Raw genomic sequence first — 18,257 nt, forward strand, 5'->3', positions numbered from 1 at the left:
ACAACTCATCATCATGCATTTTAAATCCAGCTGATCTTTGTTCTGTCAGTTTTGTCAGATGATGTTGTGATCATAAAATAATGATTTTTATCTGCAGCAGGCAGCAGCTTTGTGATGATAACACGGTTACAGCTTTCATCGTCTGACATCTGAAAAAATATGTAAATAAGAACAACTATATGGTGAAATCAGCAGCATTAAAACTAGGGCTGCACCCTTAATTATTAATGATACAGTGGAAAACTTGAGCAGCCCCTGAGTTGAATCCTTGTATACAATGAAACGGCAAAAAAAAAAGGCAGGGTAACATAAAGTGACGACATAACAGTCTGTACATTTTTACAGATTCCTGTCTCTAAATGACATAAACACATATAACTGTGATGGAAACTAAAGACATGAGTATTACAGGTATAACAAGAGACCCATGTAGGCTGGGAGAGGTCAGTGTGTTGTGCTGTGTTGTGTTGTTATGAAACCGGGCGGAGGTGTGATGTGTGAGTAACATTTCTCATAATCATTGGGAGGCTGGTGGAGAAGACGCATGAAACACAAACTTTCTTTTTCCCATTACACTCTACTAATAAACATGGAAAAACTACTTTTACTGTGTGTAGCCAATGAAATGCATCATTTAAAAGTAATCTTAAGTCAACCATCAACAAATACAGCCATTTATATACATTCATTTTGTATAAGTTGTATATTTTCCTGGAGTCAAAAGCTAAAAAAATGAAAAAATATTGATCCAACAACAAACAACAACCTCCACTTATAACACCAAAGAACAGAAAAGTGAAAAAAAACAATAAACATGGAGAAACTTAAGGAAGAAGAACGGGAGGACACATCTTCCTTCGAGGACACCATGTGCAAGACATATAAAAATTCCTTCTCCTATGAGGATTTATTTTGTTCCCAGATGTTTCCTGTCTGGAAAAAAGCCCTTTTAAAGAACTCCACATATCATATTTCAGAAATACAATGATAAGTTGACTGAAATGAATGAATGAACAGCGGGAAGGAAAACGTACATATCGTGAATTATCCAGCGAAACTAATCCTTTAATTCAACTTGTTCAATTACTTATGTGTACTCTCATTTATGATCTGCCTCCTTAAATATGATGATTGAAATAATCTGTCAGAGAGCTTGGATTTATTAATGATTAAAAACACTCCAATTATCAAATTAAAAAGATTGATTAAGTTTGAAATGGAAAGTCAGGTGCAGCTTTATGGAATTATGAGTATATAAAGCAGAGGAGGAAACTTTTCTTTACTTCTGTTGTTTAGTATGTTGAGCTACAAACTTGAATTATTTGGGGCATACAAACATTAATAAGGTGGGACTACATGTGTGTGTGTGTGTGTGTGTGTGTATGCCCATTACGTTTGTCCTGCCTTCCTGTCCGTAAGTCTTTTGTAAACTACTCCCTGGTTCCATGGAAAGGAATGTGTTGATAGTGGAGAATAGCGTGACTATTAGAAAAGGTTAAAAGTTAGATTTTTGGTATTTCAGAACTTCAGTATTAACATGAATAAAACCACACCCGGTCTACAGGAGAAAACACTCCTGTTTTCAGTTAAATCCTGAAAAAACACTCTTATCACACTTTTTTTTTTTTGATATCAAATATTTTAAAAACACACTCACTAAATCAACAGGCTGGAGGCAAACTGGCTGAGGTGGTTTCCTGACCTAAATAAACACCAGCTACGTTTTCTTCTGCTACGGAGGGGAAAAAGTGACCTGCTGCCCCCGTGACTCTCTGGCACAGTTTGTACGGGATTGTAAAAACCCTCCGAGACAAATAACTGTTTTTTAGGCTATGCAAATAAAATTAACTTGACCCAAGAGATTAAAAGAGGCAAGTTTTCAGTTCCCTCGACAGTCTGGGAAAATGTAAGTGAAGACATTTTGAACACACACACACACACACACACACACACACACACACACACACACACACACACAGGTGGAGTTTTCTCTGGACATTTTCATTTGCTTCTGCTAAACTTCTTTTTTTTTCTCTATGAGGTTTGTTCATCAAAGTCTTCCCAAGTTGTAGTACTTGTGGTTTCAGCTTGATGAATGTCACCTGTTCACGAGGAGCTAAACACTCCTGAGATTTCATGTTTAGTATCATCGAAACCCATAAAATGTCCATATAATGTAAGGACTGTTCTAGTCTGTTTGTGGGTGAGTTTCATTCACAAAAAAATGTCTCCAAAGAGCGAAGAGAAGAGAAGAGAAGAGAGGAGAGGAAATAGGAGAGATAGATGAGAGATGAGATGAGAAGAGAAAACAAGAGGAGAGGAAAAGAGAGGAAAGGAAAGGAAAGGAAAGGAGAGGAGAGGAGAGGAGAAGGGAGGAAAGAAGAGGGAAGGAGAGAAGAAGAGAGGAGAGGAGAGGAGAACAGAAGAGAAATAGAGGAGAGAAGAAGTGAGGGGAGGGCGAGGAGAGAGAAGAAGTGAGGTTTGACGAGGAGAGGAGAGGAGAGGGGAGGAGAGGAGAGGGGGAGAGGAGAGAAAAGGAGAGGAGGGGAGAAGGGAGGAGCGGAGAGGAGAGAACAGAAAAGGAGAGGAGGGGAGGTGAGAGGAGAGAAGAAGGGAGGAGCGGAGAGGAGAGAACAGAAAAGGAGAGGTGGGGAGATGAGAGGAGAGAAGAAGGGAGTAGTGGAGAGGCGAGGACAGAAAAGGAGAGGAGGGGAGATGAGAGGAGAAGGAAGGAGAGAAGAGAGGAGAGGCAAGGAGAGGAAAAAATAGAAAAGGAGAGGAGATGGTAGGAAAGGAGAGGCAAGCAAAGGAGTGTAGAAGGGAGGAAGGAGATGGGAAGAGAGGAGAGAAGAAGGGAGGAGAGAAGTGGAAAGGAGACGAGAGTAAAAGGGAGGAGAGGAGAAAAGGGGAGATGAGGAGGGGAGAGGAGAGGAAATAAGAGGAGAAGATAGAAGAGAAGAGTGGATTCATGTTTCTTACTTGTGGAATCGTCCTCCTCTGTCCTCGTTATCAGCGTAGAGGAACATTTTTAAGGCGTAGTTTTCAATGTGAGCGTTTCCAACAACCTCCTGAGTGATGGAGTCACTGTCACTCAACTCCTTCTTCATCTGCAACACAAAATATCTAAAATCAGCTCAGTGTTTCCCATACCTAGACCAATGTGTGACGCGGAGCCACGGAATCAAGCCCCACGAATTGATTCCGGGTTATTATTAGAGAGAGAGAGAGAGAGAGAGAGAGAGAGAGAGAGAGAGAGAGAGAGAGAGAGAGAGAGATGGCTCCCACTGAAGCAAGGACATGTTTGCATAAGTTACAATGATCTTACTTTAATGACAGTTTTTAAAACACAGAACCAAAATCTTTTAACTACAGTCTACAGTTAGCCAGTTAGCTGAGTTAGCAGCAGAGCTAGCCGCCAAGTTAGCCGTCGTGTTAGCTGCGGAGCTAGCAGCTGAGCTAGCGGAAGACAGCTCTCAGACGTAGTGTCCATGATTCGGGTAGAGGTGGTGATGTTGATTGGCTGGTGACACTTGGTAGGGGGCGGGGCTTCAGCGGACTCGGCGGGCACTCCCACAGCGTTTGGGAGCAGAGAAAGAGGCTGAGCTCTCTCTCTCTCTCTCTCTCTCTCTCTCTCTCTCTCTCTCTCTCTCTCTCTCTCTCTCTCTCTCTCTCTCTCTCTCTCTCTCTCTCTCTCTCTCTCTCTCTCTCTCCCTCTCTCTCCCTCTCTCTCCCTCTCCCTCTCTCTCCCCCTCTCTCTCTCTCTCCCTCTCTCCCTCTCCCTCTCTCTCTCCCTCTCTCCCTCTCAGGGCTTCAGGTTTCTTGTAAAACCACTAAAGCAAACACGCTGGCTCCTCTCCAGCTGGTGGACCCTGACTGGCCTGAATAGACACACTATACACTGACTTCATCGTGTGTGTGTGTGTGTTGTCCTAGAGCAGAGAACTGTAAAACCACTGTGGCTGAGTGCAGAATGAAAGAAGACAACTGGTCAGGGAATATAAAGAATCTGGGATCAAAGGAAACTCACTACACTGAACACCCTCTCTAAAGCTTCAGCTCACTCTGAGGTGTCCATTTAACAGAATTTCAAGTGGATTTCAGTGACTTTTAAAAGGGTACAAAAATCTATTAGCTGATCAATTCACAGACAGTAAATCAATCACCAAATATTTTAAGTAATAAAAAAAGTAAAAATGCTACATTTCTCTGGTAGAGTATTTCTGATTCAGATGACAATTATTAGAGCTTCAACAGGTAGTTGATTATTCAGTTAATCTTTTGACTATTTTAATAGCTGAATAGTTATTTACACAAGTCGTCTCATTCCATTTTCTGACTTACTGTTTTACTTCAGACTGAATATCTTTGAGTTTAGGACTGTCAGACATTTAATGATGTCACCTAGGAATTGTGGGGAAAATATGACATTTTCTAATGTTATAGAGGAAACGATTGATCGTAAAAAATATTATTTGATCATGAAAATAATTTTATTTGCAGCCCAAAAATTGAAGTCACTTCAAAAGCTGAAAAGAAGTTGTATTGGAAACCCTTATGAATCACTTCTCAACAGAATGGAGTGATTTTTCATTTGACTAAACTACTGACATGTTTTCATTAACCCACCAATCACCAGGATGGGCTCCATGCTACAAAAGCCACGTGGAAGGTTTGGACCACATAAAGATGGAGAAGAAATACTGAATGGTTTATCTAATAAAATAAAATCATCTGCAAGATTCCTTTTAATGCGTCTAACAGCTAGACATCATTAGTGTCCGCTCATATTAACAGCTGTCTGCTTTTAAACGAACATGCTTAAAAGAAAAGTGTTTCTCCTGTTCAAGCCTAAATTGCCTATGGTCAAATTTGCCTATTTTTCATCAATCCCAGTAATAAACAAATGATAACAAATTCCTTAAAACGCAGTTATGTATGAAGAATTATGTGTGTGATTGTGGCGTTTAAGAAATGTGTGTTACTAGTTGCCCACAGTCTATGTTTCATCCCTACACAACCTTCTTTGGCAATCCCGTCAGCATATTTTTAGACTGTAACCTCTGTGGTTTCTGGAGCAGACAAGCCTCTAAATTTAGCAGCATTAGCCAGGTAGCTGCTGGTGATTTCCCGCCCTGCAACATATGAAACTGATTTTCAAACAAGTGATTTTCCACCATCCCAGTGAGAGTGAAGCCTCGGAGAGTTGAGCCAGTGGAAAATAGAACTAATGAGTCCAACATGTATTGTGCCTAAGAGCCAGGTCATCGGGGAAAGAGAAAGAGGTTGTGCTTTGTGTCCTCACTCGCTCGTTCACTGCATCTGTAGAAATGAGTCACAACTACCAGCTACAGTTCATAAAGGAGTGGAACATAGAAAGAAAAAAAAACACCTCAAGGTATCCCCATGTTTTAGAAAGCTGTGCTGAGAAAGTCTGGAGAACATCAATCAAATCATCGCTAAAGAGTTGAGGCGTTTAGGTTAATTTTTTAAGCAAAAAAAAAATGCTAGGATAGTTCCAGGTTCTCCAATGGGAGAATTTGATGTCTGTCTTTCTCATAGTAATCTGAATATCTTTCTATCTGTTGGCCAAACAAAACAAGACATCTGATGAAGTCATCTTGCACTCTGGGATATAGAGAGCGGTAATGAAACAGGAACTTCCGAGTTCTGTTCCAGAAGTAAGAAAACCTCATTCATCCCATTGACATTTGTTACAACGTTAATAACGAAAAATCCAGGTTTGGAACAGAACCTTTCTCAACAGTATATCATTTTGTCAATATTTAGATGAAAAATGAAAAGTTGTTGTTGTAACACCTTTTTCCCACGTCCTAGACATTTGCACACTAAAAATGAGGGAGTGGAGGGATCATAGTGAGTTCAGACATGTCTTTAATAACATCAACAATGACCTTTTCGGATTTTTATGGTTATGGGCTGCATCTGTATAGTTAGTAAACTAACAGAGTATGCAAGATTTTTTAGTATGACCAAAACCGTAGTATGAATAGTGCGTAATAATTATATCTCAGTGCATCCAAAAAAGATCTATGCTACTGTTAATTCACACAAAAGTATATTGAACAATTGAGTTTGTAGTGCATAGTATGTGCTTTCAGACACAGTGATTCTAGAACCCTCTAGAACCATTCTAGAACCATTCGCATTGACACACTGGACCAGTCACCCAAAATTCTAGAACCCTCCTCACTGACAAGCTGGCCTGTTACTCAACATTCTAGAACCCTCCTCACTAGCACGCTGGACCAGTCACCCAACAATCTAGAACCCTCCTCACTGAGAAGCTGGCCTGTTACTCAACATTCTAGAACCCTCCTCACTAGCACGCTGGACCAGTCACCCAACATTCTAGAAGCCTCCACACTGATACACTGGACCAGTCACCCAACATTATAGAACCCTCTTCACTGACAAGCTGGCCTGTTACTCAACATTCTAGAACCCTCCTCACTGAGACGCTGGACCAGTCACCCAACATTCTAGAACCCTCCTCACTGACAAGCTAGCCTGTAACTCAACATTCTAGAACCCTCCTCACTGACACGCTGGACCAGTCACCCAACAATCTAGAACCCTCCTCACTGACAAGCTGGCCTGTTACTCAACATTCTAGAACCCTCCTCACTAGCACGCTGGACCAGTCACCCAACATTCTAGAACCCTCCTCACTGACACGGCCTGTTACTCAACATTCTAGAACATCCCTCTGGCGTGACTTTTTTTTATGAGGATCCTTTTGAAGTAAATAATGTCATTAATGGAGACAGTGTTTCTTAACTATCATATCTTTGGCATTTCCCTTAAGCAATTTCTTCTGACTAACAAGGTAATATATGTATAAGCTATTACTGGTTTATCTGTGGCAGGCAAAAACCAAATAACACCTTTTTAAGCGTAAAGTGCACTGTAAAATGTTTTGCTTTGAAAAATAATTTGCTTTTGGTGGGAAGCATATTATACCACACAGAAATACACTTAAACTCAGAAACATAAAGACATTTACGCAAATATAAACACGAGCAACAGCTATAACAAGAGTACACACATCAAAGCAGCGGATGCGTGTCCTGTTGGGAGAAGCATCCTGAACGTGTGACAGTAACGACGATCCCTGGAGCCTCTGTAAAAGCTGGCTCAAGGGGGCAGCATGTGAGTGAGTGTGTATGTTTCCATGTTTTCATCTCTGTCCACTGCTGCCTTTAATTGGCTCCGAGCGATCAATAAAGCGATTCCTGCCTCGCTGCGGGACTTCCCACCTCCTCCTTCTCTCCATAAAGACCCCCCACCTGCTCTCATTCACCTCCTCCTTTCTCCCCTTAACTCCTCTCCTCGCCACTTCGTATCTGATTTCTAAACGATCGTTCTGACCACAGGGACGTTTATTCTCTTAAAGCTCAGAAATTGCTGTGCAAGTAGAAAGAAAAGATAGAATTTCACACGTTACTGGTCAGCTAGGAATACATCAACAAAATTATTTTTAAAAGTTGTGACTCGCAGCAGTCAAGATGCTCTATCTCCTCACCTTCTGTTCCTCTCCTCCTCTCTGTTTCATGATTAAAGGCTCATTTTTTTGACCCCCATTGAGACACACTGAGCACATTCACCTCCTCTCATCTCATCTCCTGCCCTCCTCATCTTTACAACTCTGTAAAATCTAATTAGTCTGCCCCCCGTCGACAATCCGGAGAGCGGCCACCTTTGCGTACATTTGTGTCCAATGAAAGCAGAAGCCTCATCAGAGCTCTGGGACTTCAGGCTTTAACAAGAAAACAAGAAATTGTGTAATTGTAAAGTTGATGAACAAAAGCAGACAAACTGAACCTGGCTTATTGCATACAGTGATATTTGTTGATGTAAGGAAACGTAAATCTGGACATTTTGACTGTAAATCTACGTTTTTGTATATCTGACAAAAACAACTCTGATACCAGACAACTGTTCAATTACAAAAAATGAATATTTCAATGATAGTGAAATTATATTAAGGCTGCAACTAACCATTATTTCCATTACAAATTTACAGATTGTTTGATCTATAGAAAGTGAGACACTCTTCATAATTCCTCCTAGTCCAACGTCATGTCTTCAAATATCTAGACAGTCTAAACCCCAAAGATATTTAAGTTTACCAAAACGAATATCAAATCTTCACATCTGAGACACTGGAAGTAGCAAATCTTTGGTATTTTTAATATGACTAAAATTATTATTTAATACATCAAAATAGTTGCGGATTAATTTTACGTTGATAAAGTAATTAGCCATTCTTTGCAGCTGACTTAAAATGCAAACAACAAACCTCCACTTGGACAGAACAAAGTCTAATTGTACACAAGGATTCGTGGTTAATATGGATTTTTAGATCATTGATTACATTATGTCTTTTCTGATGTGACAGAGATAGATTTCAATCTCAATTTTATCATCACTCTATAAGAGAGATTTCAATCTGACACCTGAAAGACTTACCTCCCTTATACTAGTTATTTTATACTTTAAAATAAGTGCAAACAGTTCAAAAGGTCTCTCCGTTATGACACTACTCCTTATCTCTACACAGCAGGGTTGGACATTACTATGCAGCTTCATTTCATCTAAAACTTGGTTTTTTACTCTGACCCTTTCTGTTGAATTAAATACCATGCTTTTGAAGTTTTCATCCTGCTGTGCTTCATATCCAAACTGTAGGGGGGGTACTGTACTTAAGAGACACTGATCCCCTTCTCAGGTGATGGCGGCTCTCCTGTAGTTCACATCTCTGAGGAAGGAAACCTCAAACCTGCTAGTGTGTCTGTGTGTGTGTGTGTGTGTGTGTGTGTGTGTGTGTGTTCCTATGTGTGTATTCATTACCGCAGCATCAGGGCTCTGCAGTGTGTTTTATAAGAATAGAGCCATTCATCCATGCGCTGCTGCACTTAAGGTGATATTACAGGCTGGTGTGTTGCAGCTCCTCTGCAGCATTTTCCATTTTAAAAGCCAAGCCTGTGGTCAGTGCATGGTGATGTATGCTGATAAGAGTAATAAGGCTGTCGAGCTGGGCCTCGTGCCTCTACAGCAGGACATTATTCTTCATGAAGCATTTTCTAATATGTCACCTGACACTCGGCCTAATGTGTATAAATGTAAAACAGAACAAGAACCCTTGAGCAAGTTCCCTACCCAGACTTCTCTTCATACAGTATTTATCTTCACCTCCTTTCAAATTGTTGAGGAGCTGCACAGTTTATCAGATTCATTATTAACACCGTAACAAGTTTGGAACATAAGAAGCTATGAGGTGATTTTTTTAGTCAGTGGTTTCCAAACTTTCTTCTGTCAGAAACACCGTTTGCAGATACGGATAATGTCAAATTAATTTGCAATATTGTCTGAAAGTAAAACAAAGCTGAAAGTTTGGTATGCAGCATTTTACCTGAAGGAATATTAAAACGTGGCTTTCTGAGCGCTGATATTAAAAATAATATCACCTCAGCCCGGCAGCACTTACGTAAGATAACACGCAAATGGAGATTAAATATAAATGAAATTCTTAAAGTCCCCCCAAAATTCAAAAACATGTTTTTTCCTCTTGTTCCTTCAGCTGGGTGTTGTTCTCTTCTCAGTGCAGAAAGATGTTTATAAAGTTTGTTTTCATATTCATCTGATAAAAGGAGGAAAGTTTCTCTGAGCTCACCTTTAATCTCAGTTTAACATGAGTAGCTACGAGCAGGATTTGTGACATCACAACTTGTTTGGAGCCAATCATAGTCCAGTATGCGTGTGATGTGGATACTTGAAGCCTTCAATACATACATACATAAAAGCTTTAAATTCTCACATTTGATAAGCTGCAACCAGCAAATGTTTGTTGCTCTGAAGCATTTATTTTTCTATTTAATCTGTCTTTTTTATTTAGGTTTATCTTAACTCCTTTATATACTGTTTAAAAATCTTATAAAAATGTTTTGTGTTTCTTTTACACCTTGTCTTAAATGTGTTATATTTTATGTAAAGCACTTTGTAAGTCCTTGTTACTGAAACTGCTAGATATTGATATTTAAGAATTACACTAGTTTTTAAGCCATAATGTAAAAATAAACATTTTTTAAGTTCCCTTAACTTTTTTTCTTCTTTAGATTTCGTTGGTTGGTCGTTTTTTTGGATATTGTGTACCTTTTAAATATATATTTGACATTTCAATACCTCAATTTCCTGTCATTTATAATATGACGTATGCTGATACCAATATATCTGCAGTGAGTTACACACATTATTATTTGATGCTTTTCAATGTGTCTTAAGTAAGTAACTTAAAATAAACTAAGTGTATTTAGGCTCTTTAGATGAGAACTCTACTGTATAGCTTGTGAGCACAGACTTGGTATCTATCTGTATCATGCTACATTAGGCCATTAATGGCAATGTTGCAAACCAATGAGCAGCACTGACAAACACAAATGTTGAATTTATAGGATTTATGCATCAATGTGATGGAGTGGCTTTGTTTGTCTGGTCTTTAACAGTGGATCTGCCAGAAATAAACAACCCCATCTGGTTATTTGATCACGAGATACATTCAAGAGCTCCAGACCTGCTATAACAATTTATCTTGTGCTGTTTCCACGGCTAAAAATCCACTTTCAAACATTTTAGTGTAATCAGAAAAAACAAATGTTTGAAAATCTACAACTCCATGGTAACTGACAATAGTTTCTCAATCAAATTTCTATTAAAAAAAAAAAAATCGATGATATTATTTCTGTGTAAGACTTAAAAATAATGTGTGCTACGATGGAGGATTTTCTCCTCAGGCCTCCTGGGCACTGTGGGAGTCCACACTAGGAGAAAATGTACTGAAGTACTGTAGGTCAAACGTACCGTCTCCAGCTGGTCCATGAGTTTGACCAGGAACTTTCTGCACTCCGGTGTTTTACTGTCCAGCTTCATTCCCGTCTGCATGGCGTAGAGACGACCTGCGGCACACATGAAGAGCAGAGATGAAAGGTGGACAGAATTAAACATCTTTTTTTTACTGCACAGTAAACTCCATTCCTCTACAGCATTGTTCAAAGGTCAGCCCAAGTCATGTGGAAGACTCATTAGAGAAAGTCGGGGGTGAATTTTTCACAACAGCAGCTTCTTGACAAGCCGCTGATGTTTTTCTTTTTCCTCTGCATCTCAGGATGTGAACTCAAAAGCACAGTGGGCCACGAGGAAGGTCAAAAAGATGTCCACCTGAGCCGGGACAGATCTGATTGTTCAGAGAAGATTTTCTGTCAGAACTCCAGCTCCCATAATCCCTCATCTGTCAATTAGATCTGTGGTCAGATTCTTCTCTTCACATGATGCAACATCTTAAATCTTGCAGCTAGATGACCTGAGCAGCAGCAGAAGAGGGACAACTGACTGTCTGTCTGGTTTTATTAGCTGAACTGCAAATATTTCACAAATAGTAATAACTTACTGCAGTCTAAACCCAATTTCATGATATAGTAGTCTATATGGGCCAATAACGTGATTCAACCTAGTGTCAATTGGTGTGACCAGGACACATTTAAATCTCCAAGTAACTACTTATATAAAGTGTGAAGGTCGCATTTGAGTTTAGACCACAGACTGTATAAAAGAAATGGACGTAACATCCATGACGTCACCCATTGGTTTGTGGACTGCTGCTCGGAAGACAATAGTTTCGAATCTTGAAAATTTCAGGTGCATGCTGGGAAAAATAAAAACACGGATTCTACTTATATGGGCATGATGCGGAGCCATGGGCGGAGCGGGGAGGTTGCTATGGTTGCGAGGACTGGATCTCGAGGACATTGGTCAATCAACCTGTCAATCAGGACGTAGCCACGCTCTAATGCATACCCTGCTTTATCATAAAATATAAAATCAGGGAGGCCAAAATGTCCCAAATGAACATCATACTGCATTGAAGAAGGCTTTAAACTAGCGATTGAGACCATAAACACATTTTGAAAACGTTTACTGAGGTTAGAAATCAAGTGAGAAGTTGGTGAATTCTCCTTTAAACACCAAACCGGTCAGCCCCTGGTGGCCATTTGATAGATTGCAGTTCTATGTTACTTCCCCGCCTGGTTTAGACACACATGGAGGACTTTTTTTTAAAAGTCTGGTCCTCAGTTCTTCAGTGGCTGTTTTAAGGTTAATGTGACACAATGTAAAGTAAGTGCAGGAGAATCACTAGATAAATACACTCAGCTGAGGATAATCTAGAGCCAATCAAACAAACACTAGACCTCTCATCCCCTACTATCCATGAGTGTGTGTGTGAGTGTGTGCATAATGCTTTGGGCCAAAAAGCAAAATTAACTCTGCAGTATCAGTCTGAAGTGAGACGAACAGTCAGTGAACGGATGCTGGGAGGATTATCAGCAGACATGGAGACAGATTAGATAACCTCAACACTATTTGTTACATGGACCGGAGCAGCGCCACATGAATCGAGCCAGAAGCGCTCTGAGCATCAACAGCCGGACTCTCCGCTGACCTCGCTGTCTCCTCACAGGACGGCGGGTCAACACGTCTCAGAGTTTTCTCACAGCTTTTTATAGCCGAGTCGCTTTTTCTGCTGACGCCAGACTGGATGATTAACATGATGTATTGAGCGAAGCCATTGTTAATACGTCATGTGGTTAGATAGTTTTTGTTTGTGTGGCATTTCAGTGTGTTACAAAAATATGCATCTTCTAGCACAGAAGCCTGTTGTGTTCACCATAAGAAAAAAAGCACTCATAACTATGGCTTAAGTATCTCATAATTACTTATTGGTACTGAATGTAACCTTTGATTACATCCCTTTGTCGAATTATGAATCATGGACATTAATTACCATATTAAACCTGAGCATTGACGTCTACTTGCATTTACATGACAATTTTTTCACCAGATTTTAATTGGATTTTATAAGAATATCTCTAGCTTACCAATTTTCACCATGGATGTACTAATAAAAGTGACCATCGAGTTGTTTGTAAATAAAGAAAATGTCAAATTTTGTTGACTTTTCAGAGGTTAAAACTGAAACTGAATCTGCCATAGCTGTACTGATGAAGTGAGCTTCAACAATCTGCTGCAGCAAGAAGATGAAAAAACAAATTATTTTCAGCTTCTTTTACATCCGGTTTATTTGTTACCGTCCTAATTTTGTCGTTTCCTTGTGCTGCGCGTGTTAAACCGCCTGTTTCTGCCTCGTGTTTGGTGTTTTGAGTCACAGCAGAGTTTCGCTGTCTTGCACAGCATCAGCAGAACAATGTCCCCATTTCACAGGGTGGATTGGTGGGGGTCTGTACTGCTCAAGATTTCCAAAATAATACCAGTATGACACACATGTACTCATGCTGTCAGTGCAGAGACGCAAACAGCCAATAGGTCTTCAGCTACCGAAGCAGCAAATGAGCTAGTTTTTCTTTATTATTTCATTTTATTTATCCTTTATTTCCAGGAACGTCCCATTGAGACATAATATCTGCTCAGCCAGGGATTCGTGGAAGTGACAAAGAAATGCACTGTGCTGTTACGCCCAACATTCACTTTGGCTGCTCAGACAATGAAATGCAACACAGAAAGTCTTTGACAGCAGAGAGGATGTAAGGCCTCAGAAACTCTGAGCCAAGTTCAGCCCTCCCTCCCCTCTCACATTTACAGACGTGTTTCCCACATGCTTGAGCCCTCTGCTGATCATTAAAGGTACCATATGTTGTTTTTTTTGCTCATTGTGAACAAACAGCTTTGTGTTTATTCTAGGACTGCAACTGGTTATTTTACAGATTGACGTGCTGGTTATTGTCTGAATTAATAATGATTTTCATTTTAATTATTTAAAGCCCTTGGCGAAGTCTTCAAATGTCTTGTCTTGTCCCATCAACACACGAAAGTCCAACAATATCTGCAACCAACAATCTGTTTATTATCAGATTTGACACATAAAAGCATCACATCCTCACATTCAAAAGCTATGACTGACAAATGTGGTATGTATGCTTTTGAAAAAATTGGCTAAAATGATTGTTTGAAGATCACAACAGTTGCCAATCAATAAATCATTGCAGCTCTAGTATTATTCTTCATTCCTCACTAAAATGTATTGTGTATCCTCGGGGTCTTACAAACATGTGGACTGCGTTCCCTTCCTCATAAAACAGCGTCCCTGAACCCTGCAGGGTAGAGATGTGCAGTATCTTTCCATGCATGATATTACATGCATAAATCTTTTAAAGAATGACGTTCATATCATTTTCATATCATCTCAGCTGGTTGACAAATTCAAATCATCAATGTGGCAGCTTCAAGCATGAAGAGCTTAAGTAACGCCCTGTTGTGAAAAGCCAAACGAAAACAGTATTTGAATGGTGTGGAAGGGTTTATGTTGACCTACAGGCTCTAAGTGCGTACTCATACTAGTAGACGATCCTTATGGTGTCCGATCACGTTTGACCCTTAAGTCCGGTTCGTTTGATTAGTGTGATTGGGCATGGTTTGCTAACCGTGACGTCATATATCGCTGAGTTGCATAATTGAAAAGGCTCTATAAAGGCATGTGTGAGGGCCGAACACGAAACACTCAACAAAAATGCTTATCAGCTGCAAAAGACATTTTTAGAAAGTTGAAATATTTCCATTTCTGTATATTCTGTGTCACATTAAGATAAGTCATCAAAGTTCTAGCTAAAAGAAAAAGTTTTTAAGGTGTCTTTTTCTTCTCTCAAATGTAAAAGTGGGTCAAATTAGACCCTGAACAGTATGTAAGGGTTGATATATGTTATCTTTGCATTTTGTTTTGTTTCTGTAGTCTAAAAATAAATCCTATCATTCCATACAGCCCAGTAATTTGACTCCTGAAATCTACTATGATTGTATTTTATGAATGAATTCTTATGGTAAGGCTGCACTTTTTCTCCTGATCCTGTTATTTACGTCCATTACTAAAAAGAAAGCAGCTGACGAGTGTTCAGTAACTGGTGAAAATGTCTATAATAACCTTTCAGTTTCCTGTTATTCTCTCAGATAACACACTCTTCAGTGGTGCTTTCCATTCTGCTGCACCTCTCTCCTCTGCCCGTCACGCATAATTACGCTAAAGGATGCTTTTTACTGCCAGTGTTTTTGCTGCTTCCTATTCCATTTCACATCATCTATCACTCCCAAACGATAGACTTCAGAGGAAGGACGACGGCTGCTGCCAATGAACGCAGAGGAGGGAGAAGTAAAGTAGCTTTGTGCTTTGATGCTGGTGAGAAAGGATGATGTTGTCAATGGCCTCTTCTGTAAACTCACCATTGTTTCGCAAATGGACATTTTCAACCACGGGTCGACAACACAGGCGAAAACAACTGGTAAAAACACTCAAAACTCAAAACAGGCAAAAACTGTCACCAAAGACATGTCTCAAGCCAAAAAACACAGTCCTAAAGTTGCTTTCGTGCTTCTGACTAAAACAACTTTTTGGCTCTGTATTTTCTGGGACTCTTCGATCACAGAGAGGTTTTTCAGGAACGCCACCCACATCTGGCTAAACTGTTATGACAGGGGGATTCACTGGGTTGCGTAATACCTGTCTGAGCATGTCAGATCAATCAGTTACTGCAGAGGCAAGTTAAAATAGAAGGAAAAAAGTGTGATATGAAAGTGCTAGATTTTAGGCACTTTTGAAGTGTAGATCTTTTTCTATGCAATACCATCACCAGAGGCTGCCAAACTTCTCACCAATCATCATTTATTTACAGTAATGGTACAAAAAGACCTGCGACTAAAATGTCTTTTTAATAATGTGTCGAATATTTCCTCGTTTAATCATTTGATCAATAAAATCTCAGAAAATAATGAAAAATGGCTGTTGGAATTATCCCACTTCAAGATGCTGAAACCAGCACATTTTTGCCTTACTTGCTTTAAAAAATTGTTGCAGATTAATTGTCTGTTGATCAACTACTTAATTTATCAACTCATCGCTCCAGCTCTGAGTACAAATTCTCTCAAAACTATGGCAGTAATGGTTTTAGAGCTGTATTTAATGATTATTTGCATTACTGAATAATCTATTATTTTTTCAATTAACTGAATAGTTGTTTGGTCTCTAAAATTTGTTGTAGAAGAAGAAATAACAATGGAGGAACTTTTTGAGGAAAGGTTTTGCGAGTTGGTTAGAAACTTTAAACATATCGTCTTTGTCTTTTATGCAAGAGGAACATTATCAATATCTCCTCCACAGTCGCCATGTTTGTTTTTGAGTTTGTTGTTGTCATAAAAGTTTGACTCTGCGCTGCCCCCTGGTGGATGTATTGGTTAACATCCATGCCAACGTAAAGGACACATGGAAGTATGAGAGCAGTGACGGTAACATGACATATATATTTTCATACATCCGTTGAGCATAAATGGGCCTTTACAATGTTTTATGCACATTCCAAAAAAACATTTTCTTCTCAAAAAAATGACCCAAAATAATTCATCAATCATCAAAATAGCTGTTGAACTAATGAATGAATCAATCTGCAGCTGTAAATGATTTGGCAGTATTGTTGAAGTGCTAAATGCAGTAACTTCTGTTTTAAAACTGTTTCATCAGTCCAGACTTTCTTCACAAACAAAGAAGATTAAGCTCTACTTTTATGAATCTGTGGGTTTAGATTTGATCTTTAAAACTGGAGATTCATGGCAGCTGTCATAAGAGAAAAATATGATGAGCTGTGAAGAATCTACACCAGTGTAAAGCGTGCTGGCAGAGCGCCGCAGCCTTGGAGGGTATCTGACGTCGGTCTTGAAGAATCTGTGCCAATGTAGTGTCTCTGTCACATAAATGACAAGGACGTTATTATGGAGGAGAGCTGCGTCTGTCAGTTTAATCGCTGTCAGAGACTCTAGACTGAAAAGGCTGTAAGTGCTTTACTACGCCACAAAATGTCCCCGTTAGTCATCCGCATAAACCTCGCCGAGTCTCAATAAGATCGATATAAAAACAACGGAGGGAAAAATACCGATGATTTCAATCAAATTCATGTGGCGAGAAGCAGCTGGTCACAAACTGCCTCTGACACGATGAATAAACAAGTGGCTCTCCTCTCAGCTGCTTCATCATGAGGTTCTGCTGCTTCCTGTTATTTACTTTATATATCTGGAAAAAGAAGGAGAAGAAGGAGAAGCTGTGGAGCAGAGCGCTGACTTGCTGTCAGTCATGTTCTTGATGTTTGGCGGATTTGATTTGAAATCTGAACTGCTGTTGGCATGTGAGGAAAAATGTGTTCTCAATATTTCATCTGTAAGACTTTAAAATATGAGCTCATCAGATCATGCATTGTATTCAAGCAGGTGGCCTTCAGTAAAATGGAGTTAACTAGATGTTTGAAGTATGTAATATCCTGTTAAAGAGCAGTTTTGAGCAGTCATTAAATCAGTCGTACACACAGCACTGTCCAGCTTCTATCTGTAGGCATGTTGCTGCTAGAGGCCGACAGATACTAGATTTTTGGGGCAGATGTCAATGCCGATATTACGGGAATAAAAAAAATTCTGATATCGATATATTGGCCGATAATCTTAATAAATGTAATGCAGCGTTACTCATGGTAGCTAACACAGCGAGGTTGCTGTCAGTCAGTATACAGCAGAGACTTTGTAACAAAAACAAAAAGGTTGTGAGCGAAAGGCGAAGCAAAAGACGAACACTGAGTTCAATGCCAAGCTTTGATTTTCAGTAAGCCGACAATTTCCTGGACATCTAGTTGTGACAGTGTGTGACCCGCATTAACTCGGCTACCTGGCATCAATTACAAGCGAGCGTCAGGAATGGAGTTTCATTGATTTTGGGCATTTTCCCAATAAACGAGCAGAGTGGATTTCATAATGAAGCATTGACACGGTGCTCTGAGATGATGGACTGATGTACTGATTTTCAACATAAAAGTGAAGAGGTCTAAAGTAGTAATTTAAAAAAGTGGATGGGATTAGTCTCACCTTCATATAATAGCGGTTACACCCAGGGATTCAAGCCTTTACTGTGTTATTCATGACGCCTTTTTTCTGTACTTTCACTGTCCAGCATGGGAAACCTTTATTCCACTGTGGATTCCTGACATTATATAAACCAAACAATGAATAGCTAAATTAAGAAAATCAAGCAGATTCATCAAAAAATTATCTTTAGTTGCAGCCCTCTTTTTTATTTTTAATGTGAGGCCTTTCAAGCATGAGCAGCTCCATTTCCAATGATTACAAACTGCTTGGAAGAAATATTC

The 18,257-nt window shown here is 39.6% G+C and overlaps 1 protein-coding gene across 1 annotated transcript in view; it reads right to left on the reverse strand.

The window, feature by feature from the left end:
* The window catches only part of vta1 (vesicle (multivesicular body) trafficking 1), a 57,519-nt gene that overhangs the window by 26,659 nt on the left and 12,603 nt on the right, over positions 1 to 18,257 (reverse strand). The window contains exons 2-3 of the mRNA XM_053337475.1: positions 10,879 to 10,973; positions 2,980 to 3,107 (exon numbers count right to left, since the gene is read on the reverse strand). Of these exons, the coding sequence (XP_053193450.1) occupies positions 2,980 to 3,107; positions 10,879 to 10,973 (223 nt within the window). The remainder of the gene's footprint in view (positions 1 to 2,979; positions 3,108 to 10,878; positions 10,974 to 18,257) is intronic.

The sequence above is a fragment of the Scomber japonicus genome, chromosome 17 (genome assembly GCF_027409825.1).
Source record: "Scomber japonicus isolate fScoJap1 chromosome 17, fScoJap1.pri, whole genome shotgun sequence".
Taxonomy (NCBI): domain Eukaryota; kingdom Metazoa; phylum Chordata; class Actinopteri; order Scombriformes; family Scombridae; genus Scomber; species Scomber japonicus.